Genomic DNA, 24112 nt, shown 5'->3' on the forward strand with positions numbered 1-24112 from the left:
TGCAGCTTGATGCATTCCTGTGTGGACTACCCTAAGTGATCCTGCTCTAGCAAGGGGTTTCGACTTGATCTCTTGAGGTCCCTTCCAACTTCTAATGTACTGTGATACTGTACAGGCTGGATTGATGGGCCAAAGTTAATTGTGTGAGATTTGACAATGCCAAGTACCATGTCCTGCACTTGGACTGCAACAACCCCAGGCAACACTACAGGCTTGGGGCTGAGCATCTGGAAAGATGCTTGGCTGAAAAGGACTGGGGGATATTCATCAACAGCTGACTGAACATGAGCCAGCAGCATGCTCACGTGGTCATGATGGCATCCTGGCTTGGTTCAACAATAGTGTGGCCAGTAGGACTAGAGAGATGATTGTCCCACTGTACTCTGCACCGCTGAGGCTGCACCTTGAGTACTGTATTCAGTTTTGGGTGCTGCAGTACAAGAGAGACACTGAGGTGCTGGGTTGTCCAGAGAAGGGCAATGAAGCCAGTGAAGTGTCTTGAGAGTAAGTCTTATGAGGAGGGGCTGAGACAACTGGGGTTATTTAGTCTGAAGAAAAGGAGACTGAAGTGAGACCTTACTGCTCTCTACAACTACCTGAGGTGAGTCTTGGTCTCCTCTCACAAGTCACAAGAGCAAGAGGAAATGGCATCAAATTACTCCAGGGGAGGTTTAGGTTAGACAGAGAAACTTCTATATAGAAAGAGTTACCAAAAACTGGAACAGGCTGCTCAGGGAAGTGGTTGAATTGCCGTTCCTGGATATATTTAAAAGCTGTCTAGATATGGTGCTAAAGGATATGAGGTAGTAGTGGCCCTGGTAGTGTTAGATAATGGTTGCACTTGATGATCTTAAAGGTCTTTTCCAACGATAGTGAATCTGTGAAGACAAAAAAAAAAAAAAACCAAACAAACCGAACCAAACCAAAACACCAAACACAAAATCAAAACAAGAGCCTTCACAGGCAGGGAGCTGTGAACACTAGGAAAAGAAGTGTTTTCATCAGAAGATCAGAACACCTGTCAGAAATCACCTTGCTCTCTTTTGTATTCTCGTCAAACAAAGCTCTAGAAACTGGATGCCCTTTTAATATTTCAGGCATATTCCCTTCAAGGAAAAAGTGCAGGTACCTTTGCACCTCTGATGCCGCTGAGCATCTCAGTTTCTGTCAGCACAATTTAGCAATCCCACTCACATTCACAACACTAAGGGGCTCTTACCAGTGAGTATTTCCACATCACTTAAAAAAAGGTTTTATAAAGGTATTTCTGAGAACTTTCCTAATGATGAAAAATTGTGATTTTTATGGAGATGATTTGTAATATTTCTTGTAAAACATATGGACAAATCATTATTACCATATTGTTAGTCACTGACTGCAATGTGGTTTGCTGTCTGCACAGCTTGACAGAGAATCTGTGGTGCATTCAGGAATTATACACTGGTCTGTTAAATATGCAAACCCAGTTATTTCTCTCTTTTACTAAGAGGATTATTAAAGCATCTCTATGACATTACAAAACCATTTTAAAAACGATGCTAATCTGTGCTAGTCCCAAGATTGATTTCACTTACTTTCTTTCCTTATTTTTTTTTTCTGAGTCTATTCTTTTTTATGTTTGGTTTATACATATATATATATATACACATTTAAAAAATATCAGCAGCTGAACAATCCTGGGTTGCTCTGCAATAAGAGACTAGAACAGACTGGAAAGGAAGGTACTGACACACAGTCTTAGCAAGAATTCATACTTCAAGAATCTAAGAGGATTTTATGCATGAACCTTCATAAGGCTATTTACAGATGATGAAATTCTGTCAGCATCCCTTTAAAGTTTCTCTATATAAATACCAACAATCTTGCTGGACAATTGGCGAGACATTAGGAGGCTTACTGCATGCTGTGCTATGAAGCTATCTAGTTTGAAAGAGCAAATGACTCATTTAATAGATATGGTTCTGTTGAAAGAACATTCTTCAGAGCTTAGTAAGAAGTTAAACCACATTAACATTAGAAATCAATGAGCCAAAAAAACTGTGGACTACTAAGGTCATGGTTAATAAAGAAATTCAATTTTAATATCCTGGCTCTGGTCTAATCATTTGAGGTTGTTTTTAAACATGGTCTGGATGTAATTCACCATTCTACACAGAGGCTGATTCCCAGTTTTACTCTCTTGAGTAATTTCCATTATATTAACCCTGATTTACATCAGACATATTGAATATGTTTGCTGGTATTTTCAAAGAAATTAGCCACCTAGCCCACAAAGCAAGGTCTATTTAATGGTGCCATTTGGAGCTTTTCTGGCTACATGATATGCCTTATGTTGGCTTTGTGACGTCAAAATACAGAGCAATGAGCTCACTCTTTGCTTTCATCTTTGAATGACATTTCTCATTGTCCAAGCCAGCATAGACTGGAATTAATGGAATGGCCTTTGCCTCACTGGAGACAAGGTTGCCTCTGGTCTATATTCAGACAGAAGGCATGCTAAACAGTACTTCTATTAATTAGTGCTTATGTTTAAGATCTCCTACTCATACACAAGCATTAAATCATTCTAGTTGCCCTAAATTTCAATTTTAAGCTTTCTGACAGGAGATGGCACAGAAAAGGCAGGACATTTGTACCTTTAAAGAAACCCACTGTATTTGCTACAAAAGGAAGACATTGCAAGTCTGAAAGAGCTTTTTGTTTTGTGCTTATTTTTACTGAAACCCCTACTGAGGAACTCAGCTCTTAGCAAATGAAGGGAAGACCAAGAATCTGGGAGCTGTGTGGCAGAAGATAGTCAACTTTGAGTGCAAACTGCTTTAAAGTTGCACTACTGCTAGAATACACTTCCTGGAGTGTTTTTCTTACACACAAGAGAAACATGTCTTGTTGAAATGCTGTGTCTTGGGTTTGTGAAAGGCACATCCATCATCTTCATTAAAATGTCTGTGTAGAGGAAGAAACACAGAATTGATATGAACACAGATATCTCAGGTTTCCACAAAAACTTCTTCAGAAGTATTACCTTTCAATGTTACACTGGAGCTAAAAGCAAGATTATATAGCATAGTGGTAAGAAGCTCAGATGGCTAGACTAGTTTCCCAGATTCTAAGGTCACTTATTCTATTATTAACAGCTTCAGTCACTCAAACATTGGTTTCAAAATAGAAATCAAAGATGAAAAGGAGTCTATACCTTGAAAACTGTCTCAGAAAGAATCCTTTCAACAAAGATATATATATAAAACAGGGTGCCACTTCTAAGAAATTTTGCCATGATTTGTATTTGTCCCTTCTACAGAAGCAAACACCTGTACTGGCTCAGATATTTATTTCTGCATCTCAGTATTTCACAGCACAGCCTGCTGTACTGGAAAAACTTTGTGGACATTTAAAACATTTCCATATTAGTGTTTTATTTCAGATCACAAACACATCTCTGAAGTGAATTTCCCAATCATCCCCACTTACTCCACTGTGGTTGATGGGGATCAGTCTTAGAGCACAGAGCTTCCAAATGAAGCTAAGCAAGAGCCCATTTAACATGCCACTTCAGCCCCTAAAAGGTGTCCAGGCATTGGATTGGACAAGAAAGAACCTGGAAGATCTCCTTCCACCCCCAAAACCTGGGTTCACAACACTGCATTTCCCAAATGCTCCACCCTAGCTGCTTATGCAGACTTAGCCTTTGCTTCCACATGTCTAGAGGAGGCATTTTTGTTAGCAAAACATCTCTGGGAGGATTATTCTTAAAAACTAGTTAATTACAATGTCCAATTCAATGTCCTTTACCTATGCCAAAGCTGCAATAACGGTCTCTGATAAACACTGTATTCATGTTATTAAAACAACGGTAACAAAATCAAAACAGTAACAAAAGCTTTTTCCCATGGTGAAAGTTATTAAGGAACAACCATATGCCTCTGACAACTGTTTTTGTCAGCAAAGGGAGTAAGAGATTTGTAGACAAAGCTTTCTGTCATGTTTGGAAAGAAAATGTTTCTGCTGGGTGAAAAAAGAAGGTAACTACTGAAAATCCCTTTTGTGTAAGTAGTTTTCAATAACTTGCTTGTCTGCTATTACTTGCTTTCAATAGCTGAGAGATAAAGAGCTAAAATGAACATGGGACTATAAACTCATACAAACCAAATAGTGTCCCTTCAGAATGAGCTTATTCTCAAGCTCATTTCAGTTAGTGTGGCTTTTCAAAGTGGGCAAACCAGTCCTCACAGAAACACATTCACAGCCAAATTGCCCAGGTTGTTCATCAGCACTGTTACTTGGCAAGGTCTTCAGCCAGATGGGTTTGCTAATGACTCCTGTAAGGGGCTTAAATCAGAATCTAGTGTAACACATGACTACCATGTTTAATTACTCTGCTAATACAGCTTACTGGGTATTACTTCGTACGTAAAAGTCAGATTTTTTGGATGAAAAATACAAAGACAAAATAGTCTTGCATTTGAAAGTAAGGAGATCAAAGGCTTGATTATCTGCCCATGTATAACCTTTCCTAAGAGCAGTCATTCAGAAAAATTGTTACAGCAGAGGCAGACATTTGTTCAACTTCCAAAATATTTCTTAGCCAACATGCACAAGCAATGGACATAGAACTTCACTTGCATTGGTTGAATTTTTTTTTTTTTAACTATTCAACAATTTTCTGTAGGGTTGCATTCAGCAACAGAAAGGAAACTGGGACACAACCATGATCTTGAACTATCTTTTTTTTTTTCCCCTCTCAGAAGGATAACTCAAACCTGCTCATTAGTTTAATCTCATTTTGCAGAACTACACTTTTCTGATGTAGAACTTAAACTCAGCACTATACACAATGCATCTCACACATGCCAACATTGCAATCAAATCCTTGACTGCAGGCGTAAGAAGATGGCAAACTATGTAAAGCAATATGAGAAAACTAGATGCCTTTTGAGAAAAATTCTTCAGGATGCTCTTTCAGGTAAAGCAGGCTTTTTTGTTGTTGTTGGTTGGGGGTTTTTGTTTTATTTATTTGGCTTTTTTCCCCTGTGACTATTGAGTGCCTGTGAACAGTCAAAACAGCTTTTGCTCCTTGACTTGTGAAGCTATGTCCTCAGATATAGGACAGGACATACCAAAGACATTAACTCTGATAATGTTGGTGGTCCCTCATTGGTACCAAGGGATCGTGAGGGCTGGACTGTGCCTGGGATTGAGATAAAGAGTGGGTTGAACAGAAACTCCAACTATAACTTAGGCCAGTAATTATAGATAATACAAGATAAAATTATTCAGGTTTAGATTTTTAATGTTTATTAAAAAAGCAGGATGTATGTTCATTTCAAATTAAACAGTTAAAAATGTTAAAGCATACAAACAAATCAATTGTGTACTAGCAGCATCCAATTGTTAGAATTTTCTAGAACTCCTCAGTACAGTCTTGGCAAGCTAAAAATATTACAACTTGCAACCAACTGACCTCACCATAGTGCAGATAAATCAAATTTTATAAAAACAACAATTTAAGGTTAAATAAGCTTAAATAAGGGTGTTAAATACAAGACACTTGATCAAAGCTTCTGTACAAAGATAAACAAATTTGGCATTGTACAATAGATTGGCTGGCTCACACCATACATGGTTTCAATAGTTAAGCAGTGTAATTGTTTAGCTGAACATCAACTATACAAAAGTAACTGAAGTTGGGAGTGGGCTAACCCCAGTGAGCCATTTACAAGGCATGTGTATTTTTAGAAAACCAGAACACTGTTTATATTCAGGCACCATTTGTTCCTGCAAATAAATAATCTCTAATGTATCTGCATCCAAACTAGTGTTAAACACATCAGTGCTAACATTTTATAAACACAGCTTTGTGACTATTCACTATACTTCTTATTGCTATGACAATGTGGACTGTGGAAATAAAACTACTGTACATACAAAAAATAGAGCACCTTTTAAACATTAAAGTATACGTCTGGTTAGTCTTTATTCTTACAATACTGAAGCCCAAGCTAATGTAAATTGCTTTAACATCTTCACCAGTGCACCTGAAATGCAGGAACTAAAACCCCAAATATTCCTCTTCAGGCAAGCCCCAGACAGAGCATCTTCTAAAAATGTCTAAAATGACACTAAAGATTTTTTACATTCATCTGCACACAAACAAGTATCTGCTATTCTCTGCTTTCTTCATATGAATTTAAAGACGGATTACCACAGTTCACTCTCCTTTTTAAATGAATAAAGCTGGATAGAGAATGTGGCAGAAACACCTAAAATGGATTGTGAACACAGTGAAATTATTACCCTGCTAATTCAAAAAGTACAGCTGTTACATTGTTTGAGTAAGTATTTTCCAGGAGCCCAGTCGTTAGGATTTTTTGTCTATTGTGTTGAAAAACCATTCTGTAAATTTCCTCAGTTGAGCAGCTGCTGTTTGAGACTCCTCCTGAAGTCTCATGTTATCTTGCCTCAGATGCTGTACCTCTGCTTGGAGAACTGCCTTGTCCTGTTTTTCCTGATTAACAAAGATACAAGTTGGGGAAAGTGAGTAGTTGTGATGCCAGCATTTATTCTTGTTGTTAATATTTCTGTGCAAGTCATACAGCCATATTTTGCTGAGTTCCCCAATTCATTCGGACAACTACTGTAATTCCCCAAATATGCTCCAACTACCTCATTCATTCTGAGAAAATATTGCAAACTAAAAGGAAAATGAGATGTTCCTTAATAGAAAAATTATAGTTTACTACATTTAACAAAAATATTCGAGCACATAAGAAGCTTTTAGCTATTAGCAATCCTGTGTGACAGCCCAAGTCATAAGGAACTGATTTCAAGCATACATGGAGGGAAAAAAGCAACTAATTTCAAAATTTTTCCTTAAGTGATTATTATCTTACCAAAAGCAGTTTCATTTCTACCTAGCATTATCTCCAGCTCAGAAATTAGACAGCAAGTGAGATACAGAACAATTGTTACACGACCAAAATACTATAAGGCAACAAGAACGACAAAACTGGATCAATAGTGCCCTTGTCCATATCCCTATTCTGTGTTAAATCCAAGGTACCACAAATGGAGAACAAGTGTCTCAATTCTTTCTAGGGTATGACTCTATGTAGGACAGCTATTCTGGAATAAAGACCCATAAGCCAGTTAGCCTTGGGTCAGCTTGTTCGCATAATCATTCCCAGAGGATCTTCCGTACCTCATTCTGATCAACCGCTAGGCTCTACCATTCGTTAATTACAGTATCTAGGTTAACTGATGTACTTCTTTCAAGGCCTTGATGAACTCTACATAAAGATGTAACTATTAAAGCTGAGGAGTAATAAAATCATTCATGACTTCTTACCTTTCTCAGGTCAGTTTGTAGTTGCCGGAGGATTACTTCTAGTTGGTTTACTTTTCCAGTCAGAGTACTTGGAGCATGTTCCCTGTAAGGAGATCATTACCTTCAGTTTGGGTTAGATAAGATTTTCTCCCCAAGCTTTTGCAGAGTAACACTTTTAATGATAGCAGAGGAAACAAATCAATACAAATATAGTTAGGAAAGCACAAACAAAATGAACATCAGCACAAGACTATTACTGGAGCATAAATCCATTGCTACAACATCTGAAACACGACACTGCCTCTCATGAGCATCAGGTAGAAATTATCCTCATTTTAAGATTAAATGATTTAGGATTTATTTGCACATACCCTCACCATGCCAAGTCAAACCTGCTGCTCAGCAGTGTGCCAAGCCCATTTGTTAATGAGTACTTTCTGAGAAGGACTGGATTAACCTGAAGCAAGCTGCAGCAGCAATTAGTGCAAACCAAAAGATCTGTCAAGAGTTCTTTTGTCTGGCCTGCAGTTATGTCATTTCCAGTAAAGGACAGACATACATCTTTATGGAAACAAAGATTTTGTTTAAAGATCAACACATATAAAATATTGCCACAGGAAAATCAAATGCATGACTGAAAGGAAAATACTGAGAATAACTTCCACTTCCTATGTGACAATGAGGACTATGGGAGACAGTTTCCTATACATTATAGATTAAATCAGTCATACTGTGAGTCATTTTGTCTAGCAGAGAGCAGCTTATATACAAAGCTGAATCTGCAGCTTCATGCAAGTGCACAAATCTGACACACTTGCCAGTGCTCAAAGTGGAACATCTTTAACAGTCTTTTGCAATTGTTACTGGTCACTAGGCTGTGGAAAGATGTGAACTTAGAAGTCATTACAACAAATGCACTTTACCATATAAGTAAGTTAATTTGTATAAAATTGGTTCAAAATGGGGGAAGGAAAAAGAAAGAAAGAAAAAAAAAAAAGAATAATTTTCCCAGAACTCTGGGATGAATTTGAAGGATTTTGAAAAATTAGGCAGTTTGGCATAAAAGTTTCCTGCAGTCCTAAATTACAGGTTCTTTTGATTAATTTACCTCTGCATAAAAGAAGTATTGATTTCAGTTCTAGTCAAATTTTTCACTGTATTCCCCCAATATAATAATAATAATTTGCTACGTTCATTTCTATTTTAATTTGATTATCTGAAGCTCTGCATTTAACTGTACTCTGCATTAGAGGTCTACTCTAGGGAGAGAGCTTTATCTGCCTATACTACAAATTTTCTAGACTGGCTGAGAGATGGATTACAAGAAACAACATTCTTCAAAATTAAAGACATGATCAGTCAAGGTAAGAGGTCTGCCATCAAATATCAGTAAAACACACATACAGACAATTTGACATGCAACATGAAGAGAAAAATATTTTCTTAAAATATTATTGTAAGAAATACATATGTAAGAAATACCCAGTAGCCTCAAGGAAATCTTTTCCATCCGGGGGACTCTCATCCAAAGGTAACTCTTGTGTTCCTTCCAAGCCCTGAGCTTGCTGCATGTCATTCAAGGTGCAAAAAGATGCTACTCTCTGATCTGTAAAAAAGTAACATAAGGATATGCTTAAAGCTGGACATACGTACAAAATAAAAGGCTACACTACAGCTATTATCCTGGTTCAGATAGAGAAATGGATATAGGTTTCTACATCACAACTTTGGAGATAATCAGCAGATACAAAGTACATTGCAACTAGTTGGCTTCCCCACACCTGCATCCAAAGGCAACCCCAAAGAAAATGTTTGTGTCTGTCAGCAGAGTAAGACATATTTGTTTGGACCAGTTAATGCTAATATGAACAGTAAATCGGTCTTGATGAAATCTGCAGAAAACCATTTGGGAATTCAGGGCTCCAAACAATGACAATAATAATTTGTTGGAATGGTTTGCGTTTTCCATGGACTTAAAAACCATCAGATTGCTCAGAAATCTGCACTTTTCATCTTGTGCTGTTTTACTGTCTCAAGCATTTGCAGGACCTAATAGCAATCTGCATATTTGAAAAAAAATAAATTCACACTATTTTTATCAATTGAGTTTTTGTTATATATTACTAAGGCAGGCTCTTTCCTACAGTGGATTCCACTAGAACGTAATCTAATGAGCACAGATGTAATTACCTATGGATATACAGTGTGGTTGCCAAAGTACGTCAGTCATCACATAATAGAAGTTTGCCATGCAGATCATCATTGCACAAGAGTAAATGATGCATTCATTAAGATTTTTCTTCTTTAAAACAAAACCAACTTATTCTGTGGAGATTGATTTAATTTATTTCTGTCAAACAAAATCCACATCTCTAGGCTTGTACAGATTCCGGTGACACATGCCTGCCTTGCCCTTTCTCCCCTTGCTCTACCACCCCACAGGCCCGAAGCTTGCATTGTCATGCAAACGTGCAAACATAGGAGATAGTAAAGAAAGTTTACAAAAGGTAAAAGTCATCAATCCCAGACCATCACCTAGAAACGGCGTGTGATGACAGAACGGCCCAAATTCTTCATCTGAGTCAAAACCTGGAATAAGATTTAGAATGTTCCTATGAACAAGACAGTCCACTTCCACTGGAGCAGCTGTGGCCCTCACGTACAGTGCCCACAGTGGGATGCTCCCCATGCAATGCACGCTGGCTCTCACTCCCAGCCACGCAATGCTATTTTTACACAACACCAACATTGAAAGCATGAGATGCCATGAAAAGTGTTACTAATAGCAATACCCTGCATTGTGACACGGCACAACACCTTGGCACAATACATTAAAGACAACCCTGCACCCAAACAATTAATAAAGACCAGGAAATTTTGGTTTAGAAAGCTCTACCAAACAAAAATGGGAAATCACTAAAAATCTCTTTAAAGAGATTTTTGAAATTAATAGTTTTAAGGAATAGCTAACAGTGACAATTCATTCTACAACATAATGAAGAAAGGTTGTATGCAATTTCTTGTCCAGCTTTAAAGACCACAGCTCAATGTCCCTACTTTAATACTTATTTCTGACTAGTGATGGATCACAGCAAATATGAATTACTTTTTAATATGTCCAGACAAGGTAAAAAAACCACAACTGCAAACACATAATCAATGACATCATTTACAGATTTGAAAATTAAGCTGAATCATTAGTTCATAAAAAATAAACCTAGTTTCCTAGATCAAGCAAAGTATGTAGGCCAGAAACAAGACTGTGTAAATAATCAGTTTGAAGTACATATCTAATTATGGATTTCACCTTTATACTGTTCACATTTTCATTACCACTTGACTGGAGAACACAACCAGAAATAAATACTACATTATTGCAATTTTTTTCTATGATCAACAACATGAGACATATAACATGCCACAGAGGCAATTCCACTGTAATATTAAAACCAAAAAAAATCTGTATTTTCCTCTCTTTGCTTTCTCTCTTAATTAAAGAGAATGGGCACTTGGCTGGTTTATTTTGCAAGCTGAGAAAACATTTTTTGTCAGTTTGATCTTTGCAGTAGTACTCAAAAGCAGCTTTTTCTCGATGGAAAAAAGCAGGTGCAAAACTAGGTACATGCAGCTGTTAATGAAATCACATGATGCCACTTTTAAATGCAGTACTTCAAAACATTTTCATATTATTTCAACACACCACAAAAACATGTGTGCTTGCAATGAAGTACAATGTGTGGCTTGACTCTTCTGTCCTTGTGTAATCCTTAATGAATTTCAACTCCATATAATTAAAAAATAATATTAACACTTAGAATAGGAAAATAATTGTTAAACCTTTTCTATTTTCCTAGTATAATTTAAACATATTTTTCAAATATTCATACCTTTACAAAATATGAAACTATATTATCTCATTCGACATGTGAAGCATAAAGTCACTACATGTCCACTAATAATCAGAAGTCTCTTATAGCATGCTACATAAACTTCTGTGTTGCCCTTAAAAAAGTAGTTGCTTAATTCTCAAAAGCCAAGTTAGGGTCTAAACCATTCTCTGAAAAAGTAACAATAAATGTCTGTAATAACTACTACATCAACAAGATCCCGGACTAGAAAATGTTTTGCCTTTGAATACTTTTCAGGTACTTTAAAAGATATTTTTATTTTCAGTAATAACACCAAATCTCATTGATCTCCTCAGAACTATTTATGCTTAGGAACAGTGTCACCAATTTATTATTTAAATCAAAGCTGGTTGAACTTGTGCTTCAAAGATCAAAATCTTCCTGTTGATTTTTATTTAATTAACAGAATTGAGTAGATTTCATACACATGAAAATGAAATCATAGTTACCTTGACTGGCAGTTAATTTTTCAAAAGAAAAATCAAGTGTATTTCTGACTATGATGCTGTAGACGTAAGTTCTGCTTCATCCAAACTACAGGGACATCCCCCTATTCAATTCACATGATATGTGCATACCAAACAGAAGAAAATACATGCAAATCTCAGAGCTCTTATTTTCACCTGGGACATTCTTGCCAAACCTCACATAAGATCCATGCACAGAAAACTGTTTGCAAAAATATATTGGTGCATATGTCAAAAGTTTAAGCAACACTTAGCAAGACCAAAGATGAGACAAAATTCACATTTCACTTTGAAGCAATAGAACTGTACAGCTGTAACCATCGATAACTTCAATCTGTATTTTCATTGTTCAAGACCATTAACAAGAGGCCAGAAAAAACTCCACAAAATTTTGAATGCATTGGAGAGCAGAAAAGGCTAAAATGAAGCTGCCCTCACATTATTAAGGCAAAATCTACCAACAAATTGACATACACTGAAACAAAACACATTACATACGTGTGCACTAGAAATGAACAAATCTTAACAAATTTTTTTCCTAGTAGTGTAACAAACTAATCTGGTTAAAATAATTATTTTTCATGCTGATTGCTTCACTTCTTTCTCATTATGTTATGTGTAAGCATTACTTGCACTAAGCTGTGGGGCAGTGTCCTGGTATTATTGTGGAGCAGAAGGCCTCAAGGGGGTTGTGATCTAGTGGCAATTACAGTGACCAGGAGATGGTGGAGTTCAGGATCTTGTGTGGTAGGAAGAAAGTACCAAGCAGGATTACAATGTTGGATTTCAGCAGGGCCAACTTTGGCCTTTTGAGACAATTGCTATGGGAAATCTCATGGGACAGGGTAGTAGAAGGAAAAGGAGCCCAAGACAGTTGGTTAACATTCAAGGACCTCTTCTTCCAAGCTCAAGATCAGAACATCCCAAAGAGTAGGAAATGGGGAAAGGGAGCCAGGAGACCTGCATGGTTAAGTAGGGAACTGCTAAGCAAACTCAGGTGGAAGAAGAGAGTCCACAGATCATGGAAGGAGGGGCTGGCCACTTGGGAGGAATATAAGACAGTTGCCAGAGAATGTAGAGAGGCTACTAGGAAGGCTAAGGCCTCCTTGGAATTCAGCCTTGCGAGGGAGGTCACCAACAACAGGAAGGGCTTCTTCAAATACATTGCAAGAAAAGCTAAGCCAGAGGCAATGTAGGCCCAGTGCTGAATGAGGTGGGTGCCTTGGTGACAGAGGACACAGAGAAGGCAGAGTTGCTAAATGCCTTCTTTGTCTCTGTCTGTACTGCTGAAGGCTGCCCTCAGCAGCCCTCGGCCCCAGAGAAAGGCAGGAAAACTGAGAAATTTTCCTTGGTTGGTGATGACTGGGTTAGAGAACAGTTAAGTCATCTGGACATCCCTAAATCCATGGATCCTGATGGAATGCACCCAAGGGTGCTAAGAGAGCTGGTAGAGGTCATCACCAGACCACTGTCCATCATCTTTGGTAAGTCATGGCAGACAGGAGAGGTGCCTGGGGACTGGAGGAGGGCAAACATCACTCCAGTCTTCCAAAAAGGGTAAGAAGGAGGACCCAGGTAACTGGAGACCAGTCAGCTTCACCTCCATCCCTGGAAAGGTGATGGAGCAACTTATCCTCGGCACTGTCCTTAGGCACATCAAGGACAAGAGGATTATTACGGGCAGTCAACATGGTTTTACCAAGGGGAAGTCATCTTTGACCACCCTGATAGCCTTTGCTGAGGACATAACCAGGAGAATAGATGATGGCAGAGCAGTGGCTGTGGTTTCTCTTGATTTCAGTAAAGCATTTGACACTGTCTCCCACAGCATCCTTGCAGCTAAGCTGAGGCAGCGTGGTCTGGATGATCAGGTAGTGAGGTGGATTGGGAACTGGTTGAAGGGAAGATGCCAGAGAGTTGTGGTGAGTGGGACAGAGTCTAGTTGGAGGCATGTAACTAGTGGAGTCCCTCAGGGGTCAGTACTGAGACCAGTGCTGTACAACATATTCATCAATGATCTGGATGAGGGCACAGAGTGCACTGTCAGCAAGTTTGCTGAGGACACCAAACTGGGTGGAGTGGCTGACACTCCAGAGGGTTGTGCTGCCATTCAGTGGGACCTGGACAGGCTGAGAGTTGGGCAGGAAGAAACGTAATGAAGTTCAACAAGGGCAAGTGTAAAGGGTGAGTGCCACGAGGATGGAGCCAGGCTCTTCTTGATGATGCCCAATGACAGGACAAGGGGCAGTGGGTGGAAGTTGAGGCATAGAAAGTTCCATGGAAAACAGAGGAAGAATTATTTTACTGTGAGTGTGACAGAACAGTGGAACAGGCTGCCCAGGGGGGTTGTGGAGCCTCCCTGTCTGGAGATACTGAAGACCCTCCTGGATGAGTTCCTGTGTGACCTGGCATAGGTGATCCTGCTTTGGCAGGGCAGTTGGACTAAATGATCTCTCGAGGTCCCTTCCAGCCCCTAACATTCTGGGATTCTGTGATAAAGGTTTTAAATGGAAGTATTGAAATAATATTAATTATAATAACAGATATTTCTCCAAAGACAAATTGGCATTAAGAAACACTGCACTCTGACTGGCACTAGTTGATGTTCTTCAAAATATCCTTGGCAAAAATCAGAAGTTGAAACCACTGATTTTAACAACCTACATAAGAGACATCAGAGGGACTTTCTTAAACTATTAAATTTACCAAACAGGAAACAGCTTTTTTTTTTTTTTTTAAATCAAGATAAACCCAGTTTAAAGTAGCACAAAGTTCTATTTACAATCATAATCAATATTTATGTTTCTGTCAATTCTCTTCTGTAATGACAGTAACAGATAGAAACATCCAGAAACACTTTTTCTTTTGTTCCCCAAAATATCAAAAAGATCCCAAACCAGCCACCATCAACATAACACATGCTGAAAGCCGGTTAATTTTCTCTAATTTGGAGATCTAGTGGAAGGATAATACAAAAATATAGTTGAAAAATACATTCTCTCCTTTTCCCTTATTCTTGCCTGAAATGTCTTTGTTCTCCCTTTTCTATTTATAGAATAAATTGGAAATCGAAATTAATCTTATCTTTACTCAGTTTAACATACTTTTTTTTTTCTTCTTTACACTTTCTCTTTTTTGCTGTACTGTCACACACAGTTCTACTTCTGCTGTTTGCTTCAGGGATGGATAGAAAAATATTGAAATAGTGTACTTCTAGCATGTCAACTGCTCGCTACTTCCTTTCTCTGCAGCTGCCACCAAAATAAGAAGACTAGAAGCATCCATGTACGATAGAAAGAGAGCATACCCCTTGCTACTGACTGCTTGCATGTTAAAGATGAGCTCTGGAAAAATACCTGAGTCAAAACCATTCCTATGCAGTGTGAAGACCTAATGTTGCACTGTGCTCCAGCTTATGGACACTGATCCTTGACAGACACAGGTCAAGCAAAATCCATTACTTATGCAGCTTCTGAATATTGTGGAGTTAACACCTGCATAACTCTCCATTGCACCATGAAGACCTGTCTTAGGAAAAACAGAGGATTTTCAGGGAAAGTTTGAAGTATATATGTACTTCCCATGAAAGTTCTTGCCAAGGAATGGCAGTGAAAATTAAATCCTTGAAAAGTGTGGGGGGGGAAAAATCATTATACTTTCAACAACAACAACAACAAAGTAACTCTGTCCTCACAGACCACAGTTTAAAATCTCCTGTTCTACCTAAGACCAAAGCTTCTGTTGGATAAAAGCTAATACTAAACATCCTAGTCAAACGTTCAAAAATGAGACCTCTATTCTTATTTAGACCCATGAGTGAACTCTGAGCGCAGATGATGGTAGCAAAATTTTAATTCTTAATCAAAATAATGCCAACGTTACAAGCACCCAAAAAGGTGATATTTAGTATTAATCAAGGTACAACTGTATTTTAAGATAGAGAGATGAAGGATTGTGAGGCCCAGATTATGAATGTTGTACTGATCAACATACAGAAAGATCACAGGGGGAAAAATCCTGACGTTGAAATGAGATTGGTAAGTGTAAAACTGGTATTAAGACAAGACCTTTTACAAAGGAAAAATTGAAGTCTTATTTCTGAGTTCTAAAAGAGAACACATTTTGAAATACCAGTATGAAACAATTCCTATCTATTTTCTGATCTTTTTCATTGAATGCTTGGTGAGGATGGCATTGTTTATATTGAGGTTTTTTGAGATCATAGATGGTCCTACATAAAATGTGATCACATTTACACCCACTTTAATAAAAAGATCAAAGCAGTTTTATTTTCAGAATTGGACAAACTTAAATTGTCCACACTCTCTTCACTAGACAGAAATTGAAATGTTAGTTCCAACCTATTTTTAAATAGTAAGCTAAAGCAACTCCTAAGTCAACAACACTAAAATACGTGAGGAAACTGCATCTGCATATCACAACACATTTCCTCCTAGGGATTTTTTTTATGACATGGTGTTGTAGGTTAAGGGTTAACTGCTGGACTTTAAGGTGGAATTTGATTCTGGTGGGTGAAAAACCCCACCCAGGGGGAGGCACTGGATCATGTTATTTCCTTCCCTTTTCTACATACCTTCTATTTAAGAGGCAGGAAGCTGTGGAGGGCTTTCTCTTGCTCTCACTTTGGTGTGCGGTAGGGAGCTTCTTGCTGGCTGGGAGCTGTTTTGCCACATGTTGGGGCCTACTCCATTGACAATTCTGGTTTTGTATCTGTTTCTGTATCCAATCCCTTCCCTGATACCCATGTACATCCCTTTGCCCTTAATACCTTTTATTTTTTATTAAAATTACTTTTTAACTTCCAATTCAGTTCAAGTCTTCTTGACCCCTTTTACCTTCCCCTGCCTATCTTTTCCCTATGGGGAAGAGGGGGGCAAATCTACATTCTGTCTGGTGGGCTTTAGCCCTGGAAGCTCAAACCACTTATTCTTTTTTAAATGCCTTTCAAATTGCAAGACGTAGGATGGAGAAAGTTGAAGAAGGGATTAAGAATTCCATTCCTTGTAAAAATGTCAAATTACAGCACTATGAATTTACATTTTTCAAAAGAGAAATAAGCAGATATATCTATTGCAGTCCTAAACAGAAAATAATTACATTCCTTCATACTAAAAGGATTATTGTTACTACTGAAATAATTAAAAAAGTAAACCAATTAAAATTATGCAACTCAGACCAGCAGTTCTTCAGCGTTATGTAGATACATGTAAGATTTTGCAATAAAAACCCAACAAGTGAATACTACTCCTCCCTAGGATAGTCTACTGTGGATAGCTATATTGTTCTAACTCTTGCTCTCAAATTCACATAGTAATCACAAACACAAAGGATTTACTAAAGCGGCATTTTTTTTCATCGTGATATTAAGAGGTAAAGTTAATGAAATCCTCTTAAAGTTTTCAAAGAAAGCTAAAAGTACAGGAGTACAGAATGATCTTTTAGTCAGCTGAACTGGAACTTGAACTATCACTTATGACAGTGATAATATAAGATAAAGTAATTCATAGAATGGTTTGGGTTGGAAGGAACTTTAAAGATAATCTAGTTCCAACTCCTGTGATATTGGCAGGGACACTTTCCACTAAACCAGGTTGCTCAAGGCCTTATCCAACCTGGCCTTGAACAAACTCAGGTTTAGATTTTTGATGTTTATTAAAAAAAACACAACAACAAAACAAACCCAAACAAAACAGGATGCACATTCATTTCAAATTAAACAATTCAAACCGGTAAAGCATACAAACAAATCAGTTGTGTACTAGCACTATCCAATTGTTAGACTTTTCTAGAACTCCTTGGTACAGTAGATATTCTTCAAGTATAAGGTTACAGATTTAGTTGTTCACTGATCCAAGTCTATTTTCAGTTGTTTAATATGTCAGTAACAAATAGCAGGATGCCCCAAGTGTCTCAGCAGCATGGTATTTCCTGACAGCTACAACAGGCACATCTGAGTAGTACTGAATAGTAATGAATGCACACACAGCTGATCAGGTTAGGAAACAATACAGTACTTTAGATTCCTAATCATTGCTGTTGGGTTGGGTTTTTAACAATGTCATTTAAATTAGTATTGAATCAAACTGAAATTTAATTACTTAAAGAAAGAATCAGGTACCAGAAAACTGAGTATCACAACTGCTTCTAAAAAACCCAACAGAACAACATCTCATCACTCAAATTTAAGACCTTTATTTTAATATGACGACTGTGGTAACGTCATCCTTATTCACAGATACCTCAGATTTCTCATACATTCACTAATAATATCAGTTAAGAAATGTCACAAAATTCAGGAAAGGACAGTGACCTAACCAAAACACCCCTGAGAAACAACAAACTACAAATATGTAACTGTATATATTCATATATATACACTCAAGCCAACCTCCACTTTTCTGCGTTTATACATTGTGTAGGGTTAGCCCTCAAAGAGGCGAATAGGAATTTTTCTTAGTTAATCAGGTCTTACAATTTAGTAATGCAAGCCTCGTCTATAATCTGCACCTCAAGTTCTGATACTGGAAAAATATAGTGCACATTTTTGCTGTTTTCCAAGGGCTTATTACGAAAACTGAGAGAGACTGCAATATAATTTGGGCTACACATACAAATTCATAAACACAATAAACTCAGGGTAGTGTTACTCCTAATTTCATTTTAAACATCTAACTTCAGTGCTTTGAATCTGCCCCTAAACGGATGAGCTGTATCTAAGAAAGATACTGAATGAATAACCCGAATTTTCAGTGACAATCTGCCATACTAATAAGTGATACTGCCAAAAAACCCTAAAGGGCTATGTAGGCAAACACTGGATTTTTGTAACTCAAAATGTGGCTATACAATATATATTTAGAAGTTCATGTAGTGAACATTGATCTTTATTCAAATTTTCCTGTTACCTTCAAACGCTCGTGCAGCATCTACCAGGTGAGACCAGTCTAGCCCTGTGGCAGTGTCTGGCAGGGGCATCAGGCCAGGATCATTGAATTTGGCTTTATCAGATAAGGACCCATCTGAGAACCAGAATTCATCTAAACAATAAACACAATAATTAGTCTTCCTATAACAATGATGTACAATTAATTTTGAAGCTATTACAATGAATTGTAAAAAACCAAAAAAGAGTGCTTATCTTAATTTCTCTTGTTTCTGTGTTTTTCTGTTCAATACTCAATAAGGGTAGAACAATTTTCAGACTTTGTCAGATTAAGATGGGAAGGGTTTTTTAAGAGTTTTTATGCCACTTTGCACATGAGGTGGTCTTTGTATTTTCATGTGAATGCTGTCTGAGTAGCCAGCATCCATTCTTAAAGCATACTGTATTAAACCTAAGCACTGAGCAGAAAAGTTGTAAGATACAGTTATATCTATAAGAGACTGTGAAACAACATACAAGATATTTATATAGAGAGTTTTATAACAAAACATAGATATTTCAGTTTCAGAAGCAGCTTTAAAAACATCACTTGTTTTTTCTTTTAATGCATTAATAAATTTTAGGCTATATCCAAAGCTCACTTTCACATTGAAAATATTACCCTCTTAGTTTAATATTTGCAGCTGTATATCCAAGGACGTAAGCTGTGTGCCAATCTCTAAGCTCCAGAGAGGGCTGAAATGCAGTGTATACTGTAGACAGGTTGCATATCAGTTGAAATGTATACACTATTAGTTCAAACAGCTCTTTTGATTGCCCTTTTTTTTTAATTTAGTCTTTTAGAAAGGTACCACAAACAAGCATCTTAAACAGTTTTACGTTTTCCTTATCTGTCCATGGCAATCTTCACTCTGATCAATGTGAACACATTAAAATGAAAACTGCTGAACAGGCACATAAACCAGATACATTATTTATAATGACATTTCATCTTAATCATTAAGTTAGTGGTACAATATCATACTTTTATTTCATAGTCAGGAAAAAGGAAATTTTGCTTCAGATGTATTTATTTCTATTCAATAGAAAGGTTAAAATAGTGATTTTTTTTTCTCAAATATTTCAGAAGGACATTTGTATCTACTTTTTCCATTGATTCAGACTATAACATTTCTAAGGAATATTTTTTCCAGGAAAACACCTAACACCAAAGTCAATGAAGGAAAAAATGCACATGTACAAGTGGAACAGACATTGTAGTTTAAGAAAATGGCATGCGCTCATTGTCCTGATACCAGTGAAAAAGAAAACTGAAGTCCACTTGCACTTAAGATTTCTGACCTAAAAATCCAAAACCTGTGGCTTGTAACAGAGCAGTCTACTGCACAGAGCGATGGCTACAGCGTATCATATTCTTTGCAGAAAACTTGGATTTTCTTTTTAATAACATCAGGAACAGGAAAGTAAAGGAGATTTGCAATGTTCTGTCAGCACATATTAAATATGTATTTGTAACATAAATTGCTCAGCAGGAGTCCAACAAAGAAAAAAAATAAGAATATGTAGAAAACCTGCTTACTGTGGAATTTATCTTGTTCTATAACTTACAAAAAAGATGCAGTGTTGTTATATTACAATTGGAAGTAGCTTGACAAACATCTATGGAAACATCTTTCTTGATTCCCACTATTAGTACACAAAAGTGGATGCTACATGAAATGGAAAACGTTATGTAAAACCATATTCTACCCATACATCTGTACTAAGATTTTTTTTCCAGTTCCTTATAAGGATACAAAAATATTACCTAAGGTTACCTTAGGTTGCAAATACATTTGAAGCTCAACATCAGAGCTTTTGCGTATGACCTGGGAATTATAGAAAGCTTATTTATGCAATTACAGATGCTTCACACATTGCCATTGTGGAAAACAAAAAGAATGCCTTATCTCAAAAGCTGGCAAGTCAGCTTCTTGTTCCAGACCAGGAGGCAGGCCCCAAGGGACAGCCTTTGCTTTTGTGTGATCAGCCTACAGACGCAGATTGTGAAACCTGTCAGGAAGATGCCTGTTCCCAGTGGAATTCTGCTGGCTTTCCAAATTAAAGTGTAGAAATGATACATTAACCAGTAGTCATCCTTCATTATGCACTGTCATTGTGAGAACCTCAGTTCACTTCAGGGTGGATCCTATTTGGTCCTGTATAAGACCTGACAGAACAACTCAACTGCAGAAAGCCTGCCAGAGTAGAGGTTTCAATACTGTTAGCTCTGGAAACACAAGTGCTCGTGCTGATGACTGAAGTTATAAGTGGAATAACCTAACAGGTGCAAGTATGTCACTGCAGAATAATTCATTTTCAAGATAAAAATTCAATGTTCTCATGCATGAGGGTGGGAGAAGGGGAAGAAAGGAGCTCTAATGACATAGACCATTTTATACTTTTGATTTTCAGAGAATGTTGTTTGCACTTCAGAAGTGCTCTTGTCTCCTGTATTTGCATTTCCTCCCTGTTCCTTTTACACTGCTGTCACCTCTCTTTCTTTTCTGTATGACTGCTAAATTCTGATTTGTACAAAGCTGGCAAATTATGCTTGAACATGTCCACCTCTGTGTGTCCAGGAAGACATGGCTAATCCTGTAGGCTGCTACCTTGATTGCCCAAAAGACTGGATTTAAAGCAACAGAGACTTACCCGTTATTTCCTTTGGAGAAACATTGTAAGTGTTACCTTTCAGTTTTAAAGATTATTTTATTTTATGTACTCCTTTTGGCAGACAAGCATTGATCTCATGGTTGATGATCCTTTCAGTTATGCTACTCCCTTCCTACACTTAGGAATTTTCTTTATTTTTATGTTTGGCAGTAAAACTGTAAGGCATTTTGAAGCCCTTATTTGCACCAGAAATATATGGTCAGTTCATTTTCCAGAGTTTAATCAGCCTGTCATCAGTCCCACATATCTCTGTATTCAAGGATTAATTAGTTATACAGAAAGATTGACTTAGCTTAACCATTTCAACTTTCAAGGCAAGTATCCTGCTTCAACTGGAACCGCTACATTTATGTAGAGACTGCAGATCATGAAAAATATCTACTACGGACTCCTCACTTAATGTGCTCAATCCAGATGTCATTTAACAAGTAGATCATCTAAAAAGATGCTGCAGCTCAACAAACATATCAAGTCACATGCAGACATAAATCCCATTGTCTGCGTTCTGTTCTATTCTTCTGTAATCACCAATTACATAACCAGCAAAGCAAGACTAAAGAAAGCATACCCACTTTGATGAGCAGGAATGGAGAGAGTGTCAACAGAAATTATTTTTTCTGAGTAACTCAGAAGAAGGCTGAGTTACTCAACTTTTTTGCCTCAGTCTTCACTGGCAACCTTGCTCCTCACCCAGCCCAAGTTGTTGAACCACTAGGTGAGGACCAGGAGGGTAAAGTCCCTCCCACCATAAGGGACCACCTGAGGAACCTGAACATACATAAATCTATGGGACCTGATGAGATGCATCTCAGAGTCCTGAAGGAATTGTCTGAGGTAGCCCAAAGCCACTCTCCATATTTGAAAAGTCCTGGCAGTCAGATGAAATCACTGGAAAAATGTAAACATTGTGCCCATTGTTAAAAATTATAAAAAAGAGAGCCCTGGAAATTACTGACCTGTTAAGCCTCACCTCTCTGGCCAGGAAGATCATGGAAGCTATGCTAAAGCATATGGAGGACAGGGAGGCGATGTGGGACAGCCAGCACAAGTCCTGCCTCACCAACCTAGTGACTTTCCATAACAGTGACTACATCACTGGTAGTAAGCCAGACTTTAATAATTTTGTTGAAGATATATCAGCTACACTTCTGGCTGCCTGTTCCCTATTGCATTGCAATATGAGAACTTTCAGAACGTGCTAGTGTACCACTGCAAAATACTCCCTTCCTTATGACTCTCTTCTCTGAATTATACTGCACCTGCATCTGTTCCTCATGGCACAGGGATGTCATGCCAATATATCACTTCTCAAATTTTTCTTTCTGCTTTTGGTATTTCATAATAGTAGAGGACCACGGTGCCTTCAATGTCAGCCGGACAGCCTTCATGTGTTTTTCCAAGTTTCTGACTTGTGTTAGTACAGTCGTTTACTATCAGTGGTTCTCATTCTTTCCCTTCTAGTTAAGATGCCATAAATTTGCAAAACAGGGATAGATCTGAACCTGCAACCATGTATGGCATGCTAGAATCACTCAATATGAAGAGCGTGGTCTCTGTTAGGGAATCTTTAATGTCCCTAATTAGCCTTTAATGTAAAAATCCAGAGTTCTCAGCTACATGACTTCTGCTAAGTTAAAAGTCATAGAATCAGAACTGTTGAGGCTGGAAGAAACCTTTCAGATCATCATGTTCAGCCACTTGTCTCGAGCTCGCAGTCAGACGACCACTGCTAAACCGCTACTGGCTAAGCCATGTCCCTAAGCACTATGTCCCTCTTTTAAATACCTTCAGGAATGGTGACCCCCACCACCTTCCTGGGCAGCCCATTCCACTGCTTGATAACCCTTTCTGTGAAGAAATTTCTTCTGATATCAAACCTGAACTTCCCCTGGCACAACTTGAGGCTATTTCCCCTTGTCCTGTCATGTGTTGCATGTGAAAAGACATCGATCCCCATCTCACTCCAACCTCCTCTGAGGTAGCTGTAGAGAGTAATGAGGTTCCCTCCTCAGCTGCATTTGTGTACTGTGTGCAATCAACAGCACTCAACAGGGCTTGCATTTCAGGCTTTACTGAAAGCAACTCCAATTTCACCTCACTTTCTCCAGTGATAAAATAAAAAAATTATACAGCTCCATTTCCTAATGTCCTTCTAACAGTCAACACTGCGCACACTTGAAGTTTCTTCTTCCATACTTGCATGATCATTCTGTTTGACAATTGCTGATTTCCCAGTAAGCTGAGACCCTTGAGGTATCTCAAGATTAGGTGCTGTCATGATACTTTGTGTACCACATGCTGGGTAATAACATGCAAGAACATACTTTTCTAAAATCAATTCCAGCCAAAACCACACTCTTTACACTGGTTTATGTAAACACTAAATATCAATATTTTTTTAAAGATAAAAATGTATGCATTTTACAAAAGACTTTACTACGACTTCTAAGAATCCTGAGATATGAAACTACAACCTCAAGCTGAAATTATAAATGAAAAATAAACCTCTCACACCATGACTGCTTTAGAATGTAAATACCTGCTATGCACTGATTACAAAAAAACCTTCCTCACAAGAGCCAAAGTTAGGGTTTTTTTTATATGAGGTCAGCAAGTTGTGATGTTTGTTTTGAAAGTGTATTTAGGAAAATGAATTAAATCATTCTTAAAATAGCCATCACAAAAGATCTGATATTGCTGGCATTGAAAGGCACTTTTGTAACACAAAATCAGATGCAGAAAATAGGGGGTTTACAGCGTGAATATATGAAATAGTATGAACTACCACAGATAC

General features: G+C 37.7%; 1 protein-coding gene across 2 annotated transcripts in view; it reads right to left on the reverse strand.

Annotated features, from left to right (window-relative positions):
* Positions 1 to 6358: 6358 nt before the first annotated feature.
* SIPA1L2 (signal induced proliferation associated 1 like 2) overlaps positions 6359 to 24112 on the reverse strand; it is an 88306-nt gene continuing 70552 nt past the window's right edge. The window contains exons 17-21 of one of the 2 annotated variants that reach the window (XM_054394657.1): positions 18626 to 18757; positions 9860 to 9913; positions 8807 to 8930; positions 7346 to 7427; positions 6359 to 6505 (exon numbers count right to left, since the gene is read on the reverse strand). In XM_054394657.1, the coding sequence (XP_054250632.1) occupies positions 6359 to 6505; positions 7346 to 7427; positions 8807 to 8930; positions 9860 to 9913; positions 18626 to 18757 (539 nt within the window). The remainder of the gene's footprint in view (positions 6506 to 7345; positions 7428 to 8806; positions 8931 to 9859; positions 9914 to 18625; positions 18758 to 24112) is intronic. The other variant, XM_054394664.1, reaches the window with a different exon arrangement.

The sequence above is a fragment of the Indicator indicator genome, chromosome 2 (genome assembly GCF_027791375.1).
Source record: "Indicator indicator isolate 239-I01 chromosome 2, UM_Iind_1.1, whole genome shotgun sequence".
NCBI lineage: Eukaryota > Metazoa > Chordata > Aves > Piciformes > Indicatoridae > Indicator > Indicator indicator.